Genomic DNA, 18,743 nt, shown 5'->3' on the forward strand with positions numbered 1-18,743 from the left:
TGTTGTATGATGCTAGTAGTGCAAGTGTCGCAGATTCTTTTGTCTTTAAAAAATTATTAATTATGAATTGATATACAACATTTATAATTTTTTTGACTTAAATGGCCATCATAAGGGGAGAATTGTCAAACTATTAAACTATCAGACCATTGAACTGTTGGACTATCGAATTGTTGGACCATTGAAACTGTGACATTGGACTATCTAACTATTGGATTACAGCCCCTCATTAGGATATGGTTCAAGTGACCTTATCAATATGCCTGTTTTTCCACAATACAGTTTCATTGAAGGAATATTTGGAGGTTTATAGAATTATGAAAATTGTTCCACATCAATTTAAAATTTTTCTCTTTTTCTATTTGTTGCAGGTCTTACTTTGGATCGACCTAAAAAGAAAAAGAATACTAGTTCTGTTTCGAATGAACAGGAGAGAGAGAAATACATCAAAGAGGCAAAATCATGGGCAAAACAGTTAGCTGATCAGTATGATCTACCTAACGGTGAGTAGACAAAAAAAAAATAAACACATACATTGTGACTTGGATGGAGAGTTGTCTCATTGGTTATCATACCACATCTTATTTCTACATAATCAATTATAGCTCAGGTTTCTCACTTGCTAATTTATAAGGTGAGTTCCTTTTTGACAATGACGAGTCAAACAGTGAGAAGATGAAATTGTATTGCCATTAAAAATCATTATACTTCAGTCTCTATGAAAAAAATAACAAGGAAATGACATAAAATTTAATCTATTCAAAACTTTTGATATATAGGGATGATATATGTGCTCAGTTGATACTACATATTACAATTTTGACACTAATTATCAATTTATAAAACTATTTTTTTGAAAGTTTATGTGTTTTTCATTTTGTTTGGAGTCCAGAATAGATCCAGTTTAATGCATTGCCAGAGGATGATATATAAACCTTATGTTATAATGAATGCTAGAATTGATATACCGGTAGGTTAATAAATGTTCAAATTAGCTCAGGTTCAGAGAAATCCTGTAATATTTAGGCATTTGATGAGAACTCATAATTCTTATGACTTTTTCTTTCCAGCTATACATCTATATTGTCCTGTAATTAAAAAAAAGAAATGTTCCTGTCTACAGATATATATTGAGGCTAATGGTAAGTAAAGGCAATGATGAGCATGCACAGTACCAAGTTTGACCTATCTGGAGCATGTAGTGTTCATTGTTTGTTTGTCTAAATTTGTATATATTTGGTATATATGGGTTCCTTGCAACGTCTACATGTGTGTTGGATAGATTCACCCCATCCTCGACATCATTTTATAGATACATGGTCAAGGTTAAGATGGTACCAAACACTTTAACTAAAATTAATTTGGCTTGTTTAATTTTCTTAAAATTTTGACAAAGTATTTACTTTGACCCTTTTACAAAAATATAAAACTTCAAAAAATTTGCACCAACCGTTTTATCAGAAAAATTACACTGGTTTTATAGCAGTTTGACAAACACATATTTTTGATCATTGAAAAACTTAATATTCCCTTAACGACACAATGTAATTAAAACGCTTAGATGATTTTACAGAGCTATCTCCCTGTAGTGTTAGGTACCACCTTAAAGACCAAACAGCCTATTGTTTATGCGCATCAACTAAAGCAACTTGGTAGTGACATAAAAGCTATATGACGTTGTTTCTAGCAATGAGAAAACGTCAAAGTATAACGTCCTATTTCGCGTTTTTCACGGATTCCAACATGGTGTACGCTTTTAAAAAAGTACGTCTCCCAAGAAAAGAGGAATTAAACGTCGAGCTGATAGCTTGTGGAAATTTAACACAAATGGATACAGACACTATATTTAACATTCGTTCTAATAAAAACAATAACATATAAATTTTGATCTCGACTTTTTTGCGCCGATCTGCATTTTTTTTTTTATTCTTTCACATGTGTAGATTTTGTCTTATATTTCCGCCGATCTGCATTTCGTTTTTTTTTATTCTTTCAATTGTGTACAGGGTACCAGGGTTATTAGATCTGTAGGTGAAAGTTTTTTATGTTCAATTTATGTTTTCTGGCCCGTCTGTTCGTCCGTCTGTCCCGCTTCAGGTTAAAGTTTTTGGTCAAGGTAGTTTTAGATGAAGTTGAAGTCATATCAATATAAAACTTAGTACACATGTTCCCTGTGATTTGATCCTTATAATTTTAATGTCAATTTTTCAAAGTTTTTAAAAATTGAGTATTCAGAAGGTCAGGCCGATAAAAAATTATTCCTAGAAGTTTTGACATACTGGCAACGTATGCATGTAACTGATAAAATTGAGAATGGAAATGGGGAATGTGTCAAAGAGACAACAACCCGACCAAATAAAAAACAACAGCAAAGGGTCACCAACAGGTCTTCAATGTAGCGAGACAGGTGCAAAAATGCGGCGGGGTTAAACATGTTTGTTAGATCTCAACCCTCCGGAGCCCTATACCTCTAACCAATGTAGAAAAGTAAACACATAACCATACGCACATTAAAATTCAGTTCAAGAGAAGTCCAAGTCTGATGTCAGAATATGTAACCAAAGAAAATAAACAAAATGACAATAATACATAAATAACAACAGACTACTAGCAGTTAACTGACATGCCAGCTCCAGACTTCAATTAAACTGACTGAAAGATTATGATTTCATCATATGAACATCAGGCACCATCCTTCCCGTTAGGGGTTTAGTATCATACCATCATAACATATATGAGAAGAACATAACCCGTGTCATGCCAACAACTGTTTTTAGAATAAATGTGTTTAGTTCCGATGCAAAGACCTTATCAGTGACTCAATATTAACGCCAAAATATGCAATCTTTAATGACTTGACAACAGAATCGTAATTATATCCCTTCTTAATAAGTCTATTCAAAGGTTTTGTAAGTTTCTGAGGTGAATACTGACACCTTTGTGCTTTATAAAGAATATTTCCATAAAAAATTGGATGTGAAATACCTGAACGTATTAGAAGTCTGCATGTTGAGCTACATTTACGAATGATGTCTTTATACCGATAATAAAATTTAGTAAATGTTTTGACTAGTTTGTGATATTGAAAACCCTGGTGTAATAATTTTTCAGTAATACATAAATTTCTCTCGTTAAAATCTAAAACATTGTTACATACACGAGCGAATCGTACAAGTTGAGATATATAAACACCGAAAGATGGTGACAAGGGAACGTCACCATCTAAAAACGGATAATTAACGATAGGAAATGAAAAATCATCCCTTTTATCATAAATTTTAGTATTCAGCTTTCCATTAGTGATATAGATATCAAGATCGAGAAAAGGGCAGTGGTCATTGTTAGTATTAGCTTTATTTAAAGTAAGTTCAACAGGATAAATTTCATTAATATACATACTGAAGTCGTCATTATTGAGAGCCAAAATATCATCCAAATATCTGGATGATTATCGTTAAATAATGTCAGATCTTGCAATGAATTTAAAATTTATTTATACTGCTTATTTGACAAAATCTTATAATTATGACAAAGGGTCATTGTCGTTTGTCATTTGTTTCATTTTAAATTGTCTTAAGAAGTAATGGTAAACATTTCGCCTGATCCCACTGATCCTACAGCTAATTTCCTAATGTAAGTAGATCAACACTTTAGTTAGTTGCTTGCTTTGTTTGTATATTTTGTGATAATGTCCAATTGAATTTAAATATCATATAAGGTTTACATACCTATATATGAAGATAATATTAATTACAAAGCTTGAATAAACATTTATACATACAAAGCAAGGAAGCCAACCAAAGTTTCACCCTACATGCATTAGAAAATTAGCTGTAAGGCAAAACATATAAAACAGTTGTAAATTTAACTTAATATGACAAAAACAATTGCTTCCAAGGATAATATCCAACATAAAATCCCTCCCTTTCATTTAGCTAAAACTATGACCGGAAAGATTGAAAACAAATTTCGATTTTCAATGCCGGCAACAATTTTGACTTTTTTTTCTCCTCCAAAATTAGCAGTTTAGATTTATAATATTTTATCCCATTGGAGAAATCTTACTTTGTAGTTTTCAACAGAAAATTATTTCTAAATTAATTTTTGAATTAAAACTTTTTGTAATTTATATTACTCTCTGGTTTATTCAAAACACGTGAGGTAGCAATAACAGGGATTGTATTTCATGATAGATGTATAACGTTTTAGAATCAAAAACTTTAATTCATATATTATACCTATAAATTTTAATTTCCTTTAAATCTTAAATATTCAGAAATAATGAGTTCACAAACTAGATGGAATAATTTCTATACGTTCATCTTAGTTGGGAAATAAAATGGTATAAAGAAGTCTGTCCATGCTTTTGTATATCTGTCTGTCAACAGTAGTAAATGAGTTCGTTACGGCAAACTTCTGAAATTGATGCGAAAAAAAAACCACACAGTACTCTGTAGTTAGCCAGTGCCATCTTTCATTTCTTTTTTTCAATAATTTTGCTTATGAGGGGCAGAGGACAAAAACAGACTTTCCTAACAAAATTGGCGAGAAAGGTTATTTCAAACAATTTTCCATTCCGACAGATGGGGTTTCTGAAGGTTATTATTGTGAGGCAACAACATCATAAGATCTGATACTGACACGTGCATTTAATCTCTTGTATTATCGGATAATAAAGTAGGTGAATATAGTTGTTAGTCTTGGAAATTTAAATGTGGGTTTCAAACGTCCAATTTGCGATTGTTTTCAAATAGTGCGCCAGCAAGGAAAGTTTGTACTATGACGTCAGATGCAATGTTCTGAAGAAAGACAACTCTTTTCTTCAAAACGAACGAGAAAAAAACATGAAAATTACCAATAACTTTTTTGAAAAGTCGGTGACATACACTTTTTTTGGCTTTATTTTGTAGAGTGCACATGGCACTTTCCTTCTTGAAATTATTATGTAGAAATCACTGGTAGATATTTTTTAATACTGGAAACGTCTTTCATTTCTACGTTTTATTTTTGGCGGGAATGAAATAAAACATATTTTTAAAGATCAAAACAATATGAGTCTTAAATTCTTGAACCTGTATTTGATAGCTACAAATCGACTGTTTAATGTGAAACAAGAATTATGCTTGTAGGTTTGATATAAAAGATTTTTTGGAGAGTTTAAATAAGAAGCAAATATATGTTAATATTCGGGAAAACACGAAACTGAGGTTGCTATAGCGACAAAACTAAGTCGGTGACCCCCAATTTTTTTCATCATATTTTGTTCCTCAAATCATGAAATACCTTCACACAAAATGTTAAGGAAAAATCACTGGTAGAAATAAATAGGCTGTTTGGTCTTTAAGTAACATGATTAGTTCCTTTTCTCAGTTACTATAAGCAATAGGTCAACTATATGTGATGTATGGATTGATTGTAAGGCCTTAGGGATAGATGACAGTTTGTCAGTTTTTATTCCCCACCTACAATAGTAGAGGGGCATTATGTTTTCTGGTCTGTTCTCCGTTCGTTCGTCCGTCTGCCGTCCGTCTGTTCGTCTGGGCGTCCGTTCAGGTTTTTGATGAAGCTGAAGTCCAATCAACTTGAAACTTAGAACATATGTTCTCTATAGTATAATCTTTCTAATTTTAATGCCAAATCAATTAGATTATTACCCAATTTCACGGTCCATGGAACATGGAAAAGGATAGTGCGAGTAGGGCATCCGTGTACTTTGGACACATTCTTGTTCATCTGACCTTTACCTTATTTTCAATGTTCATTGAGCAAAGTTATATATATTTTTGGGGTCTTTTTCAAGTACTAAAAAAATAGGTCAACTTTATTTGGTTATGGAATATGGAATGACTGTAAGTTGTACATGTTTGTCTAGCCAGTATCATGTAACTTTGACCTCATTTTCATGGTTCATTGGTCAATGTTAAGTTTTTGTGTTTTGGTCTTTTTAAATTTTCAATTATCATATGCAATAGATCAACTGTTAAGTTAATGTGATACGTGTAGTACAACCATTATTTTTATGACATTAAACATGAAATTAATGGTCAGTAAAGCAGGCGTTCATAGATTTTGCTTTTTCAAGACAATAAAAAATATTGTAACTGATTACATTAAACAGTAAGAAACACAATGCGTGATCTCTTTCATATAAAACTTTGTGTGATGTGATAAACATGTGAACTTGTTTTTTATTTAAGGACAGGAAGCTGAGAAGCAAAAAAGGGCATCACAGCTAAGTGCTATGGCATCAGAAGCTAGGCGTCTGAGTGCTTTAAAATGTTATGATAGAAATGAAGCTGAGAGTCTGAGAACACCTGAGAAAACTTCAGAAACCAGTCCTGAAAAGCAGCAAGACAATAACACTGAAGTTAGTTCAGATCAAAACTCGGATAATAGTCCAGCGAAAAAAGTCAAGAGGTAAATTATAGGTAGTAAGAAAGGGAGAGGGAGATAGTGAGTGAGAGAGAGAGAAGGAGAGAAAGACAGAGATGAAAAGAGATTTTAAAATTCATATTTTAGTTTTTCATAACTTGGTAAAGCTAGTCTTTTGTTGGTATATTCATAAAACCCTAACTGTAACACCTTAGTCATGTGGTGCTGAAAGAGTGATGTAAAATCCTGAAGATTGAAACAATACATAAAAATAAAATAAAAAGTTACAGGTAATATGAAGTTTAACCAACAAAATGGCCATTTTCAATGCATAAGAAAAAATAGTTTATTGCAGATGTTTTCTTTATTGTAATTTATTTTCAAAGTGGACAGATTTTCCTTCCCTTAAGTTGTTGTGGATTTCTGTTATTTTTTCCTCTGTACTTATTTTTATGGATTTCTGTTATTTTTTCCTTAGTACCTATTTTTATGGATTAAGCAAACTTAACGTTGGTTGATATAAGAATTTTTGGTTTTGCCAAATTGTGCATTCGGCCTATGACTAGTCTATACTTTGTTGAATATTTATGTGTTAAAATTTTAACCATGAACTCCAAGAAAATTGGTTTTTTTCCATAAATAATAAGGTTTTACAGTGCTTATCCAGTGACCTTTGGGGTATCACAATAGCAATGGCTCAAACAGTTTACCAAATTGCAGTTACATTTCTTCTCCAACTAACTGATCAACTGGTAAAATATTTTAGCAGATTGCTTAAGTGAAATGTTGTTAGTATGAAGTGAGTGCTGTGAAATCAAAAGTAATACCTACCAATTAGTTGATATCTTTGTCAATTGTTTCAAACACAAAAATGACTTACTATAGTATGAGTCACTGAATAAGAAGGTCAAATTTTGACATGGAAACTTCTATCATAAATAGATTTTATAAATAAATAGTTCAAACCATTGTTTTGTAGATGTATATTTTATAGCTTTGTCTTGAATGTCTTCTAAGACAAAGTTATTGTGTAATTCTGACTCGTATAATATTTTCCATACAAATTACTGATCTGATGGCATTAAAGGGAAATAATTTTTATTGAGTTATTGTACACTAAAAAATTAATCAATGATCATGATGATACCTGGCTTCTGATTTTGCCTACAATTTTTTTCAAAATTTTAATCATCTTAAAAATAAATTTCATTGTTTCTTTTCAAAACAGAGGATAAAAAAAGTTTAATAATCATAAAAGTAATGTTACAAACAAATTAAATGAGGAAAGTTGATATTTGTCAGACAAAAATTGTGACAACATTTTCTGATTTTCAGTAATGTAAATTATTTCCCTTTAATGGTACAAATGTAGCAGATAAGTAATTGCTTTAGAAAAAAAAATCCAAATTACAATTATGCACTAACTTGTTGTTGGAAAACAGAGCTATACATTATAGACTTACAAAACAATGTTTTCAACTATTTTTTTATAAAATCTATTTATGATAGAAGTTTCCATGTCAAAATAAGACCTTTTTATTCAGTGACTCATACTATAGTAAGTCATTTTTGTGTTTGAAACATATGACAAAGATATCAACTAACTGGATCTGGATGGTAACAACATTTCACTTGAGCAATCTGCTGAAATATTATACCAGTTGATCAGTTAGTTGGAGAAGAAATCTAACTGCAATTTGGAAACTGTTTGAGCCATTGCTATTGTGATACCCCAAAAGTCACTGGATAAGCACAGTAATATTATTAAAAAAGAGAAGTATGAATGAGAGCGATATTTTTGTTCTAAGACTTATGCCATGTCTCCAGTTTACAGAATGTATGATCATCTCTTCAAGTACTAAATTGCTATTTTTGTTAAAAGCTTATAAAGTACTCAACTCAATTATTAATTTTATAATGTACAATATTGCATGACATCAACACAGAAAGGGTTTATTTATTTCAGGAATGTTATCATTGGACTTGGAAATGGGCACAAAAAGTCAGAGAAATTTACTGAATTTGTATTAATGAACAGAGATTACTTAAAGAGAAAACTTCAGCTCTGTGAACGTGCTACACAGAAAATTCTATGTTACTCCAACAACTTCTTACATAAAAGATTGAAAACAGAGGAGGTAAGGCCAGACTTTTTTTATTATCTGTTTAACGAGATCCGCTGACTCCACCTTTCCCGATTTTAGAATAAAAATAAAAGTAGTGCTTCTTACTTTTATTATTATTTTTCCCGCCGACTGTTACGAAATCCTCAGAAAAAAATAAAATGTGTTGTTCACGATACTCGCTTTCAGTCAATTTCGTTATCGGTAATATTTAATTTTTACCAAGTCAATGAAACAGCAATTTTCATTTAAAAGTAAAGAAATTCAAGGCATAAATGATATATTTTCTTCTGAAAGATTTTTAAGCTGGTGGCATGCTTTTCATACTTGTTACACGAGAGCGTACATCAAATCATTCTAACTTTCGGCAAAATCAGTTATTACTTCATCAGAACTTGATGAAATTAGCCTAAAGTAAACTTGTCATCCATGTATTGCATTAAAAACGTCATATTCCTTTCCAAATAGCATATCAAACATCGTTTATTTTTGTAAATTTTTCTTCGTCCGACATTTAAATTTGTAGAACTATGGATCGGAATCGGGATTTCATCTGAAACTGACCCGCTATGACCGAAATTCGGATTCTTGCGATAATGACTACAGACGCATGAATGGCACTGCTGACAGACAAAAATTGACCCAAAAAGGGAAAATTACGCATTCCACACGCATTTACATACTTTTGGTTAGATCTTCTTGATTAATGTATATATTTCCATGTATAAGCATTGTTTCAATTTATAGGTTAAAGTTGCTTAACTCTGGGACTATTACACCAGGGACATATATACACATGTGTATATATATATGTCTCTGCATACACTAAGAGGTTCCTGACTGGCCCGTGGGTGACTGGTATATACATATATAGTGTATATGCAGCGAGGTTGATATATTTGAGTGGTGCCATGGATCTATATTAGTGGAAATACAGAATCAAAACATAGTTTTTATGTTTATATTAATAGAAGGGTTAACCAGAGACATATATAAACTATATGTATTTATATTTCTCTGGGTTAATATACTGGTCTGTTCTCATTTTATTGTTCTTGTATTTTGATAAATTAAAAAAAAAAAAAAAAAAGTCACTTATAATGGTTTTATTTTTATTTTTAGTGTCGACTGGACCAATTTTGCACTTTTATTTTTTTTTTTATTTCGCCCCCCTCGACCCTAATTTTTTACAAATTTTCTCGTTAAACAGATAAAATAAAAAGTCTGGCCTAATATATCTTATGCACCTGTTACATTTGTGGATATCTGTTGCAAATGTAAACACATTACAATCCCCTTCCCTGTCATGAATGTGACCTACAGAATAAGACTGTTTACCGGATTTGTTATAACATTAGCAACACAACTGGTGCCACATGTGGAGCAGGATCATCTTACACTTCAAGAGCACCCTAGTTTTTGGTAGGGTTCGTGTTGCTTATTCTTTAGTTTTCTATGTTGTGTCATGTGTACTATTGTTTGTCTGTTTCATTTTTAGCCATGGCATTGTCGGTTTGTTTTCAATTTATGAGTTGACTGTTCCTTTGGTATCTTTCGTCTCTCTTTTACATTTGTGAATACACATTACATTTGTGAATAACTGTTACATTTGTGGATACCTGTTACATTTGTGAATACCTATTACATTTACATTATTACATTTGTGAATACCTATTACATTTACATTATTACATTTGTTAATACCTATTATTACATTATTACATTTGTTAATACCTATTACATTTACATTATTACATTTGTTAATACCTATTACATTTACATTATTACATTTGTGAATACCTATTACATTTGTTAATACCTATTACATTTACATTATTACATTTGTGAATACCTATTACATTTGTTAATACCTATTACATTTACATTATTACATTTGTTAATACCTGTTACATTTGTTAGATTTAGGGTATTTTATTGTTTTTTAATTGTTTCCTTATGCTGAGAAAACAGTTTACAGAATTAGATATACTGTATTTGGTTAAATTAGATATTGATAAATCAAGCACAATCATATTTTAAATTTATGCATAAGTCGAAAACATCAAACCATTTTGACTTGATTGTAATTTACAATAATTGGTACATCAGCCATAATATTTAAACATGAATAGAGTTCTCCCATCTATAGAATATTAATTTATTATAACATATTAGTTCTTATTAGAATAATATGATAAACATATAATCATTTCATTACTGATTAATTGTACCCTAAAAGGGCTATTGTACAATACACTAAATTGAATCCAGAGGAATAATTCCACTAAAAATTGAATCGAGTGGAAACATCCCACTAGGTCTACTTTACATCAAAATTTTATACTTTTTCATAATTTTCAGAAAAGGTTTCGTGCCCTGCCAGTAAAAGGTAAAGCTCGACTCGGACTACTGCAATCATTTGATGACTTAGCCAAAAATAGATGCTGTGTTGACAACTGTGTAATGGTAAAATGTCTTTATCTTTATAATTTATTTCAATAATTTTCAAGTATGAATGGTCATTACATTCAATTCTTATGAATGTGAAATATTTTATTAGGTCTTTAACTACCTACAACGTTTCTACTTGTATAGAAAATATATGCCATGAATAAGGAATGAAAGGTTTAGTATTAGCTGTTACTTGTGGGGCGGTCAGACCTATAATTCGACAGTCCCATACTCCGACAGTCCGATAGTCCGACAGTCCTTTAATCCGACAGCCCGATAGTCCGACAGTCCTATGATCTGACAGCCCGATAGTCCGACGCTCGGTCACTTGTCTCTGAAAAGTATGCCTATATAGACATGGAGCGTTTGTAAGTTGGTATATTTTTTCACACAGAAAATTAACAAACCAGTCTTGTACAGGATCGCAATAATCCCACTTTCACACCCTACACGTTCTTACCAAAAGTCTGTTTGCACCCTATACGTTTGCTTTTGTCTATTATGAAAACAATGATAAACATATTTATAGCAATACTATTACTGGCCAATTAATATTCTAACCAAAACTCGATTTTTTTTCATTATTTCATAATACATTGACATTCTAAAAACATTTTTTTGTGTTGATGATTTGGTTAGAGACTTGCAATGACTATATATTTTTTTCATTATTTCAAAATAAAGAGGCATTCTGGCAACGGTTTTGTGTTGAATAAATCTTAATCATGTTTTGGTTAGTGTATTTGTATTGCTATAAAAAAAAAAACATTGTTTCTTAATAAAATGCCTTTATTATTTCGTGCTGTCATTTTTAAAATTTCAGCACTGCAGTCATAGGTCTTAACCGCTATCTGCTTTGTCTGCGTAATGTCTTCATGTCATTGTCCATCTTCATTCCAATCTTTTTCACATAATTGGTGTCATGTCGTGATGATTCTATGACTAGGGATGCTCAGGTCCTTATAATAATTTACATATAAGTGTTATCCTTTATCAGCAAAGAGTTCAGGTTTTGGCAATCAGTAAACCAAAAAAATACTAGATTGTACAGAGGTTTATATTGCCATACAAGCTAGAGCAATGATAAGGTATTATAAATAGACGCAATTTAAGTTAAGATTTAATTCCAAATCATTAACTTTGAAACCGTTCTGAAAGTGGTTTTGCATCTTGACTGAAATTTGAGATAATGACACTAATATTCCTATTTTATCAAAACTAATTGCTTGTTTTAGAAAACAAAAGAAAAGATAAAAAAAAATATTGATACTTCTATGTTATTCTATCCGAAGTAGTCGTTTCATATCTTCGGGGCGAAACCCCTCAGATATAAAAGCATACATCTAATACTTGTGACATATCACATTCAACCAGATTATACGTTAAATCTTGGAAATGTATATTTAACAATATATGTGCTCCTGGTTACATGCGTGCGCTTTCGCATGTACAAAATGTATGTAAATAGACATTCTCGTTATCAACATCGACATGATGATATAAGGAATTTTATATTAATTGTTCAAACAAGAAGGGGGGTCAAGAAGGTATTTAATTTATATCCCATTTCGATGCATTCCATTTTTATTTTAAATTTAAACACTGCTCGCGTTTCAGCAGCATGCTAATACGCTTTTAAGCAGACAATCATCCTTTGCAGCAGCACGGCTTCGTGTCGGACCATCGGATTGTCGGATTAACGGACTGTCGGACTATTGGACTGTCGGACTACTGGACTGTCGGAATTTCGGGGTGTCGGATTATAGCTACGCTCCCACTTGTGGGTACTGTAGATCTTTATAAGTTTTTATACGACCGCAAAATTTGAAAAATTTTTCGTCGTATATTGCTATCACGTTGGCGTCGTCGTCTGCGTCGTCGTCATCTGCGTCGTCGTCGTCGTCCGAATACTTTTAGTTTTCGCACTCTAACTTTAGTAAAACTGAATAGAAATCTATGAAATTTTAACACAAGGTTTATGACCACAAAAGGAAGGTTGGGATTGATTTTGGGAGTTTTGGTCCCAACATTTTAGGAATTAGGGGCCAAAAAGGGCCCAAATAAGCATTTTCTTGGTTTTCGCACTATAACTTTAGTTTAAGTTAATAGAAATCTATGAAATTTTGACACAAAGTTTATGACCACAAAAGAAAGGTTGGGATTGATTTTGGGAGTTTTGGTTCCAACAGTTTAGGAATTAGGGGCCAAAAAAGGGCCCAAATAAGCATTATTCTTGGTTTTCGCACAATAACTTTAGTTTAAGTAAATAGAAATCAGTGAAATTTAAACACAATGTTTATGACCACAAAAGGAAGGTTGGTATTGATTTTGGGAGTTGAGGTCCCAACAGTTTAGGAATTAGGGGCCAAAAAGGGACCCAAATAAGCATTTTTCTTGGTTTTCGCACCATAACTTTAGTATAAGTAAATAGAAATGTATGAAATTTAAACACAAGGTTTATGACCATAAAAGGAAGGTTGGTATTGATTTTGGGAGTTTTGGTCCCAACAGTTTAGGAATAAAGGGCCCAAAGGGTCCAAAATTAAACTTTGTTTGATTTCATCAAAAATTGAATAATTGGGGTTCTTTGATATGCCGAATCTAACTGTGTATGTAGATTCTTAATTTTTGGTCCTGTTTTCAAATTGGTCTACATTAAGGTCCAAAGGGTCCAAAATTAAACTTAGTTTGATTTTAACAAAAATTGAATCCTTGGGGTTCTTTGATGTGCTGAATCTAAAAATGTACTTAGATTTTTGATTATTGGCCCAGTTTTCAAGTTGGTCCAAATCGGGGTCCAAATTAAACTTTGTTTGATTTCATCAAAAATTGAATAATTGGGGTTCTTTGATATGCCAAATCTAATTGTGTATGTAGATTCTTAATTGTTGGTCCCGTTTTAAAATTGGTCTACATTAAAGTCCAAAGGGTCCAAAATTAAACTAAGTTTGATTTTAACAAAAATTGAATTCTTGGGCCTCTTTGATATGCTGAATCTAAACATGTACTTAGATTTTTGATTATGGGCCCAGTTTTCAAGTTGGTCAAAATCAGGATCCAAAATTATTATATTAAGTATTGTGCAATAGCAAGAAATTTTCAATTGCACAGTATTCAGCAATAGCAAGAAATCTTCAATTGCACAGTATTGTGCAATAGCAAATATTTTCAATTGCACAGTATTGCACAATAGCAAGAAATATCTAATTGCACAATATTGTGCAATAGCAAGAAATTCCAATTGGATTTCAATTGGAGTTATCTTTCTTTGTCCAGAATAGTAGTTGAATCAACTTAAATCATTGTTTTATACAATATACAATGTATATTCACTTTTACTACCAACTGATAGATTAAAACAATCTTTACCATTCAGTAATAACAAGCACTTTTTTTACATTTTAATATTTTATGATGTATTTAAATGAGTAGTTATTGTTGCAAACTTCATTAGAAATTTGAATTGAGATCAGTTTTGAAATAAGGGAAAGGGGGATGTGAAAAAAAAATTGGGGGGTCAATTTTTTTCATTTCAGATTTCATAAATAAAAAGAAAATTTCTTCAAACATTTTTTTGAGATGATTAATATTCAACAGCATAGTGAATTGCTCAAAGGCAAAATTTTTTGTTTAAGTTCATTAGACCACATTCATTCTGTGTCAGAAACCTATGCTGTGTCAACTATTTAATCACAATCCAAATTTAGAGCTGAATCCAGCTTGAACGTTGTGTCCATACTTGCCCCAACCGTACAGGGTTCAACCTCTGCGGTCGTATAATGCTGGGCCCTGCGAAGCAACTGGTTTAATTTATTTTAGTTTTAGAATTTGTTTGTTGTTAATAAGAATATAAGATGTGGAGACAGCAAGCCAGCAGTACAGTCACATGCTGTAAATTCAGAAATTATTGCGAAAAATGCGACAGTGTTAAAAACGCAATAATTAAAACTCACATTTTGAACATGTTCCCTATGATATGATCTTTCTAATGTTAATGACAAATTAGAGAATTTCCCTCATTTTCACGGTCCACTGAAGTGAACATAGAAAATGATAGTTCGGATAGGGCATCTGTGTACTGAGGACACATTCTTGTTTTACCTTTTATTACCTTTGCAATATGGGCCTTGCAAATTGTTGAAGGCTGTAGAGTGACCTATTGTTGTTTTCTTCTACTTATTATGGTCTCTTATGGAGAGTTGTTACATTAAAATGCATACCATATTTTCCTATTTTAAATAAATAATGCAGATATTGTTTTTTCTTGGATATAGATGGCTTTGACACACAGAACCCTATTAGAAGAATGGAGGAGAAGGGCAATGCAAGGTCAATTGGAGGCTAGAAGGGTTATTGCTGAAATGCTTACACCTACAGGTCTGTTAAATTTAATCATAAGAGGTCATAATCAAAATTATTGTATATAAGGAACTCTAGACATATTTCAGGACCTCCATACTTCCATTTCAGGATATGCATCAATTGAAATTGTGGAAGTTCACAAACATTTTAGGATATACTGAAATAGAATTATTGAGGTTCATAAATATTTCAAGGATACATGTAAAACAATTTTTAAGTTCATCCTTGTAATGCCATTTGTTTTGTTTAATGTCCAATGAAGACTTAATGAAGGTTGTTAGATATTGCAGATTTTAGTTAATACAAACTGTTTTTCAATAGATTTTTTTTGAACTATTTCATCCTACAGAATATTACTGCTATTTGTCTACAAGCAATTTATATAGTTTGAATGGTGACATTCTTCACAAAACAAATCCCAGTTAGTTTTATTTTGTGAAATGAACTGTTGATGGGTAAGATAGAAGGAATAACAGGTCTGTTATAGAAATATTGCCAACATCAAAGAAGGATTTACCCAATTCCTCCAAGGTTCACTGTTTTTGTTGAGCCTGCAACTTTTGTCTCTGAAAGCTCTACTTTGGGATAGAGATCCAGGGGCAGATGCATTACCTTACTTCTTAAAAGCTTTATATTTTAGAAGGTGAAAGACCTGGATGCTTCATACTTTGTATATGGATGCCTCATGTTACGAAGTTTCCGTCAGTCACATGTCTGATGTCCATGACCTCATTTTCATGGTTCAGTGACTACTTGAAAAAAAAGCTAAGATTTTTTGTAATGTTAAATTCTCTCTTATTATAAGTAACAGGAAAACTATATTTGGTATGTGCGTACCTTGCAAGGTCCTCATGCCTGTCAGACAGTTTTCATGGATCAGTGAACAAGGTTAAGTTTTGGTAGTTAAGTCCATATCTCAGATACTATAAGTAATAGGTCTATTATATATTATATATAAATAAGGACTGAAAGGTGTACATGTCCAACTGGAAGGTGTCATCTGACAGTGACCTCATTTGCATGGTTCAGTGGTTATAGTTTATAAGTTTTTGTGTTTTTGTCTGTTTTTCTTATACATGTACTGTATGCATTAGGTCTACTATATTTGGTGTATGGAATGATTGTAAGGTGTACATGTCTAGCTGGCAGGTGTCATCATACCTTGACCTCATTTTCATGGTTCATTTTTGAGGTTTGGTCTTTTTTTCTAACACTATATGCAACAGGTCAACCATATATATGTTGTATGGAAATATTTTATGATCTATATATATATATATATATGGGTTCGAATCCAGGCGAGGGAAGAACCAAAAATTTGCGAAAGCAAATTTACAGATCTAACATTGTTGGGTTGATGTTTAGACGAGTTATATATATATATATATATGTTAGTCACGCAAGTTTAATTTGACCGTGACCTAATTTTCACGGTTTATTGCTCAGTGTTAAGAATTGGTGTTTTTCTTAAATTATAAGCAAAAGGTCAATTATATTTGTTGTTTTGAAGAATTGTTAGCTGTACATGCCTGCCTGGCATGGTTCTTCTGACCTTGACCTCATTTTCATGGTTCATTGGTCAATCTTTAGTTTTCTTGGTTAATGTTAAGTTTATGTGACAGTTGAAATAAAGTGTTATATTAGGACTATCAACGTATGCACTCTTGTTCTATTTTAGAATAGTATGGAAATAGTTACAAATTTAATAACCATGAACACATTTTTAACTTAAATGAAGAGAAGTACTAAAAAGATCATGGTGTAATATGTCTTTCTTTGATATGGTGTCAGTCTCATGGAATAGAAATTTATTCCAAATTCCCAAAAATATTCAGGAAAAATTTCCTATGGAAAAAAAATGGATATTTGTCCTTAGGTAAATATGATATAAAATATTAATTCCAACAGGAACACATTTATATCAATTCCAACAGGAACACATATTACAGCAATTTGTTATAATCTGTAAGAAGGATTAATTGTTTGTTCACATCAGATTGTCTGTGTTTCATAAAACAATTCTGCACATGCATGTGAAGTTGAAACGTTAAAATAAAAATAATTTATTTTTCTTATTACAGCATGTGCCAGGAAAAATTGTTATACATTTGTGACAGCAGTAACTGGATGTTCACGGACAACCATAGTACAAGTGAACCAACAAATGGCACAAACCAATGGTGACAGAGAACCGCCCACCCATGGACTTAAAAAATACCACCATAAAAGTAAAAAGAAAGGTTTGTAAAGTCAGTCTGTATGTAATACCATTTACATCCTTTTGAATGGAATAATAAATAGTCCAGTCATTCTAGCTCAAAATTTACCCGACCTCAAAGTAATTGCAACAGAAACTATTTTATGCTTACAAGGCAGTATCACCCCATATCTTTGACATAGAAAAAATCGGCAAGTGTCAGACCATGGGAAAATTGTAATTTTAGGGTAAATATTGGCTTTTTGATGAAAAATCGCTGAAAACCGGAAAATATTATTTTTGTTCTTATCTGACATAATTTTTGAACACAAGTCTCGTAAAATTTGCAGAATAGAGTTTTCTATGATATAAAGAACGATAAACATCAATTTCGTTAAGAAAATTGTAATTTTGGGGTAAATTGAGACTTTTTTGGTGAAAAATCGCTGGATTTTTTAAAAATTCTCTTTTAATCTGACATAATGTTTTACATGTGTCTCGTACAATTTGTAGAATAGAGTCTTCTACGTTTAAAAAAAATGATAACATCAAATTCGTTCAGAAATTGTAATTGTTGGGGTTTAAAATTGAACACTTTTAGTTAAAAAATACCAAGTATAACAGATGTTGAACAATCTTGTCTTTTGACCAATATAATAATGTAATAAAAACGAACTTTGATATCAATTATAGTTTTATTCGTTTTGGTCTTCTTCAAATACTATCTTTTCTGCGTTAGTACATAAATGTCCTTTGCACTCAGAACAGGCGATTGTGCACTCTAGACCGTGCTTTCGACATGTACACCTACGTGTGTCACAATTTGTTTTACACTTGCATCTTATTATGTTTAACAGTTTATCCGGAGCTGCTGGAAGGGTAGTTTTTATAGGTGTCAATCTGTCATTTGTGATTGACCAACCCCAGTCCAAAGGATTAAGATTTGTTTCTTCTGTCCACTCTATTATTTGGTAGAACACTCTCTTACAGTGTTGTTCTGCTGCAGCTGATGTTGGTGGTAGCGTTTGAACTTGTAGAAATGTAACTGAGTTCGACAGTACTTTGTTTGCAAATTTTCTGTAGCGAATGATGTCTAGACTTTCGTGCGGAACGCCACCATACAAATAAGCAATTATCTGCACACCACAATTTACAATGTCTTTTACAGATGAACACCTGCTAAGAAATGGTAATGCTAATTGACGAAGTTCTTCATTTTCGGACATCTTTTTGAGTAC

General features: G+C 31.9%; 1 protein-coding gene across 1 annotated transcript in view; it reads left to right on the forward strand.

The window, feature by feature from the left end:
* LOC143062687 (uncharacterized) overlaps window positions 1–18,743 on the forward strand; it is a 35,697-nt gene that overhangs the window by 4,077 nt on the left and 12,877 nt on the right. Inside the window, exons 5-11 of the mRNA XM_076234430.1 lie at window positions 372–503; window positions 1,071–1,142; window positions 6,198–6,417; window positions 8,339–8,510; window positions 10,857–10,961; window positions 15,221–15,323; window positions 17,390–17,548. Of these exons, the coding sequence (XP_076090545.1) occupies window positions 372–503; window positions 1,071–1,142; window positions 6,198–6,417; window positions 8,339–8,510; window positions 10,857–10,961; window positions 15,221–15,323; window positions 17,390–17,548 (963 nt within the window). The remainder of the gene's footprint in view (window positions 1–371; window positions 504–1,070; window positions 1,143–6,197; window positions 6,418–8,338; window positions 8,511–10,856; window positions 10,962–15,220; window positions 15,324–17,389; window positions 17,549–18,743) is intronic.

The sequence above is a fragment of the Mytilus galloprovincialis genome, chromosome 2 (assembly GCF_965363235.1).
Source record: "Mytilus galloprovincialis chromosome 2, xbMytGall1.hap1.1, whole genome shotgun sequence".
Classification (NCBI taxonomy): domain Eukaryota; kingdom Metazoa; phylum Mollusca; class Bivalvia; order Mytilida; family Mytilidae; genus Mytilus; species Mytilus galloprovincialis.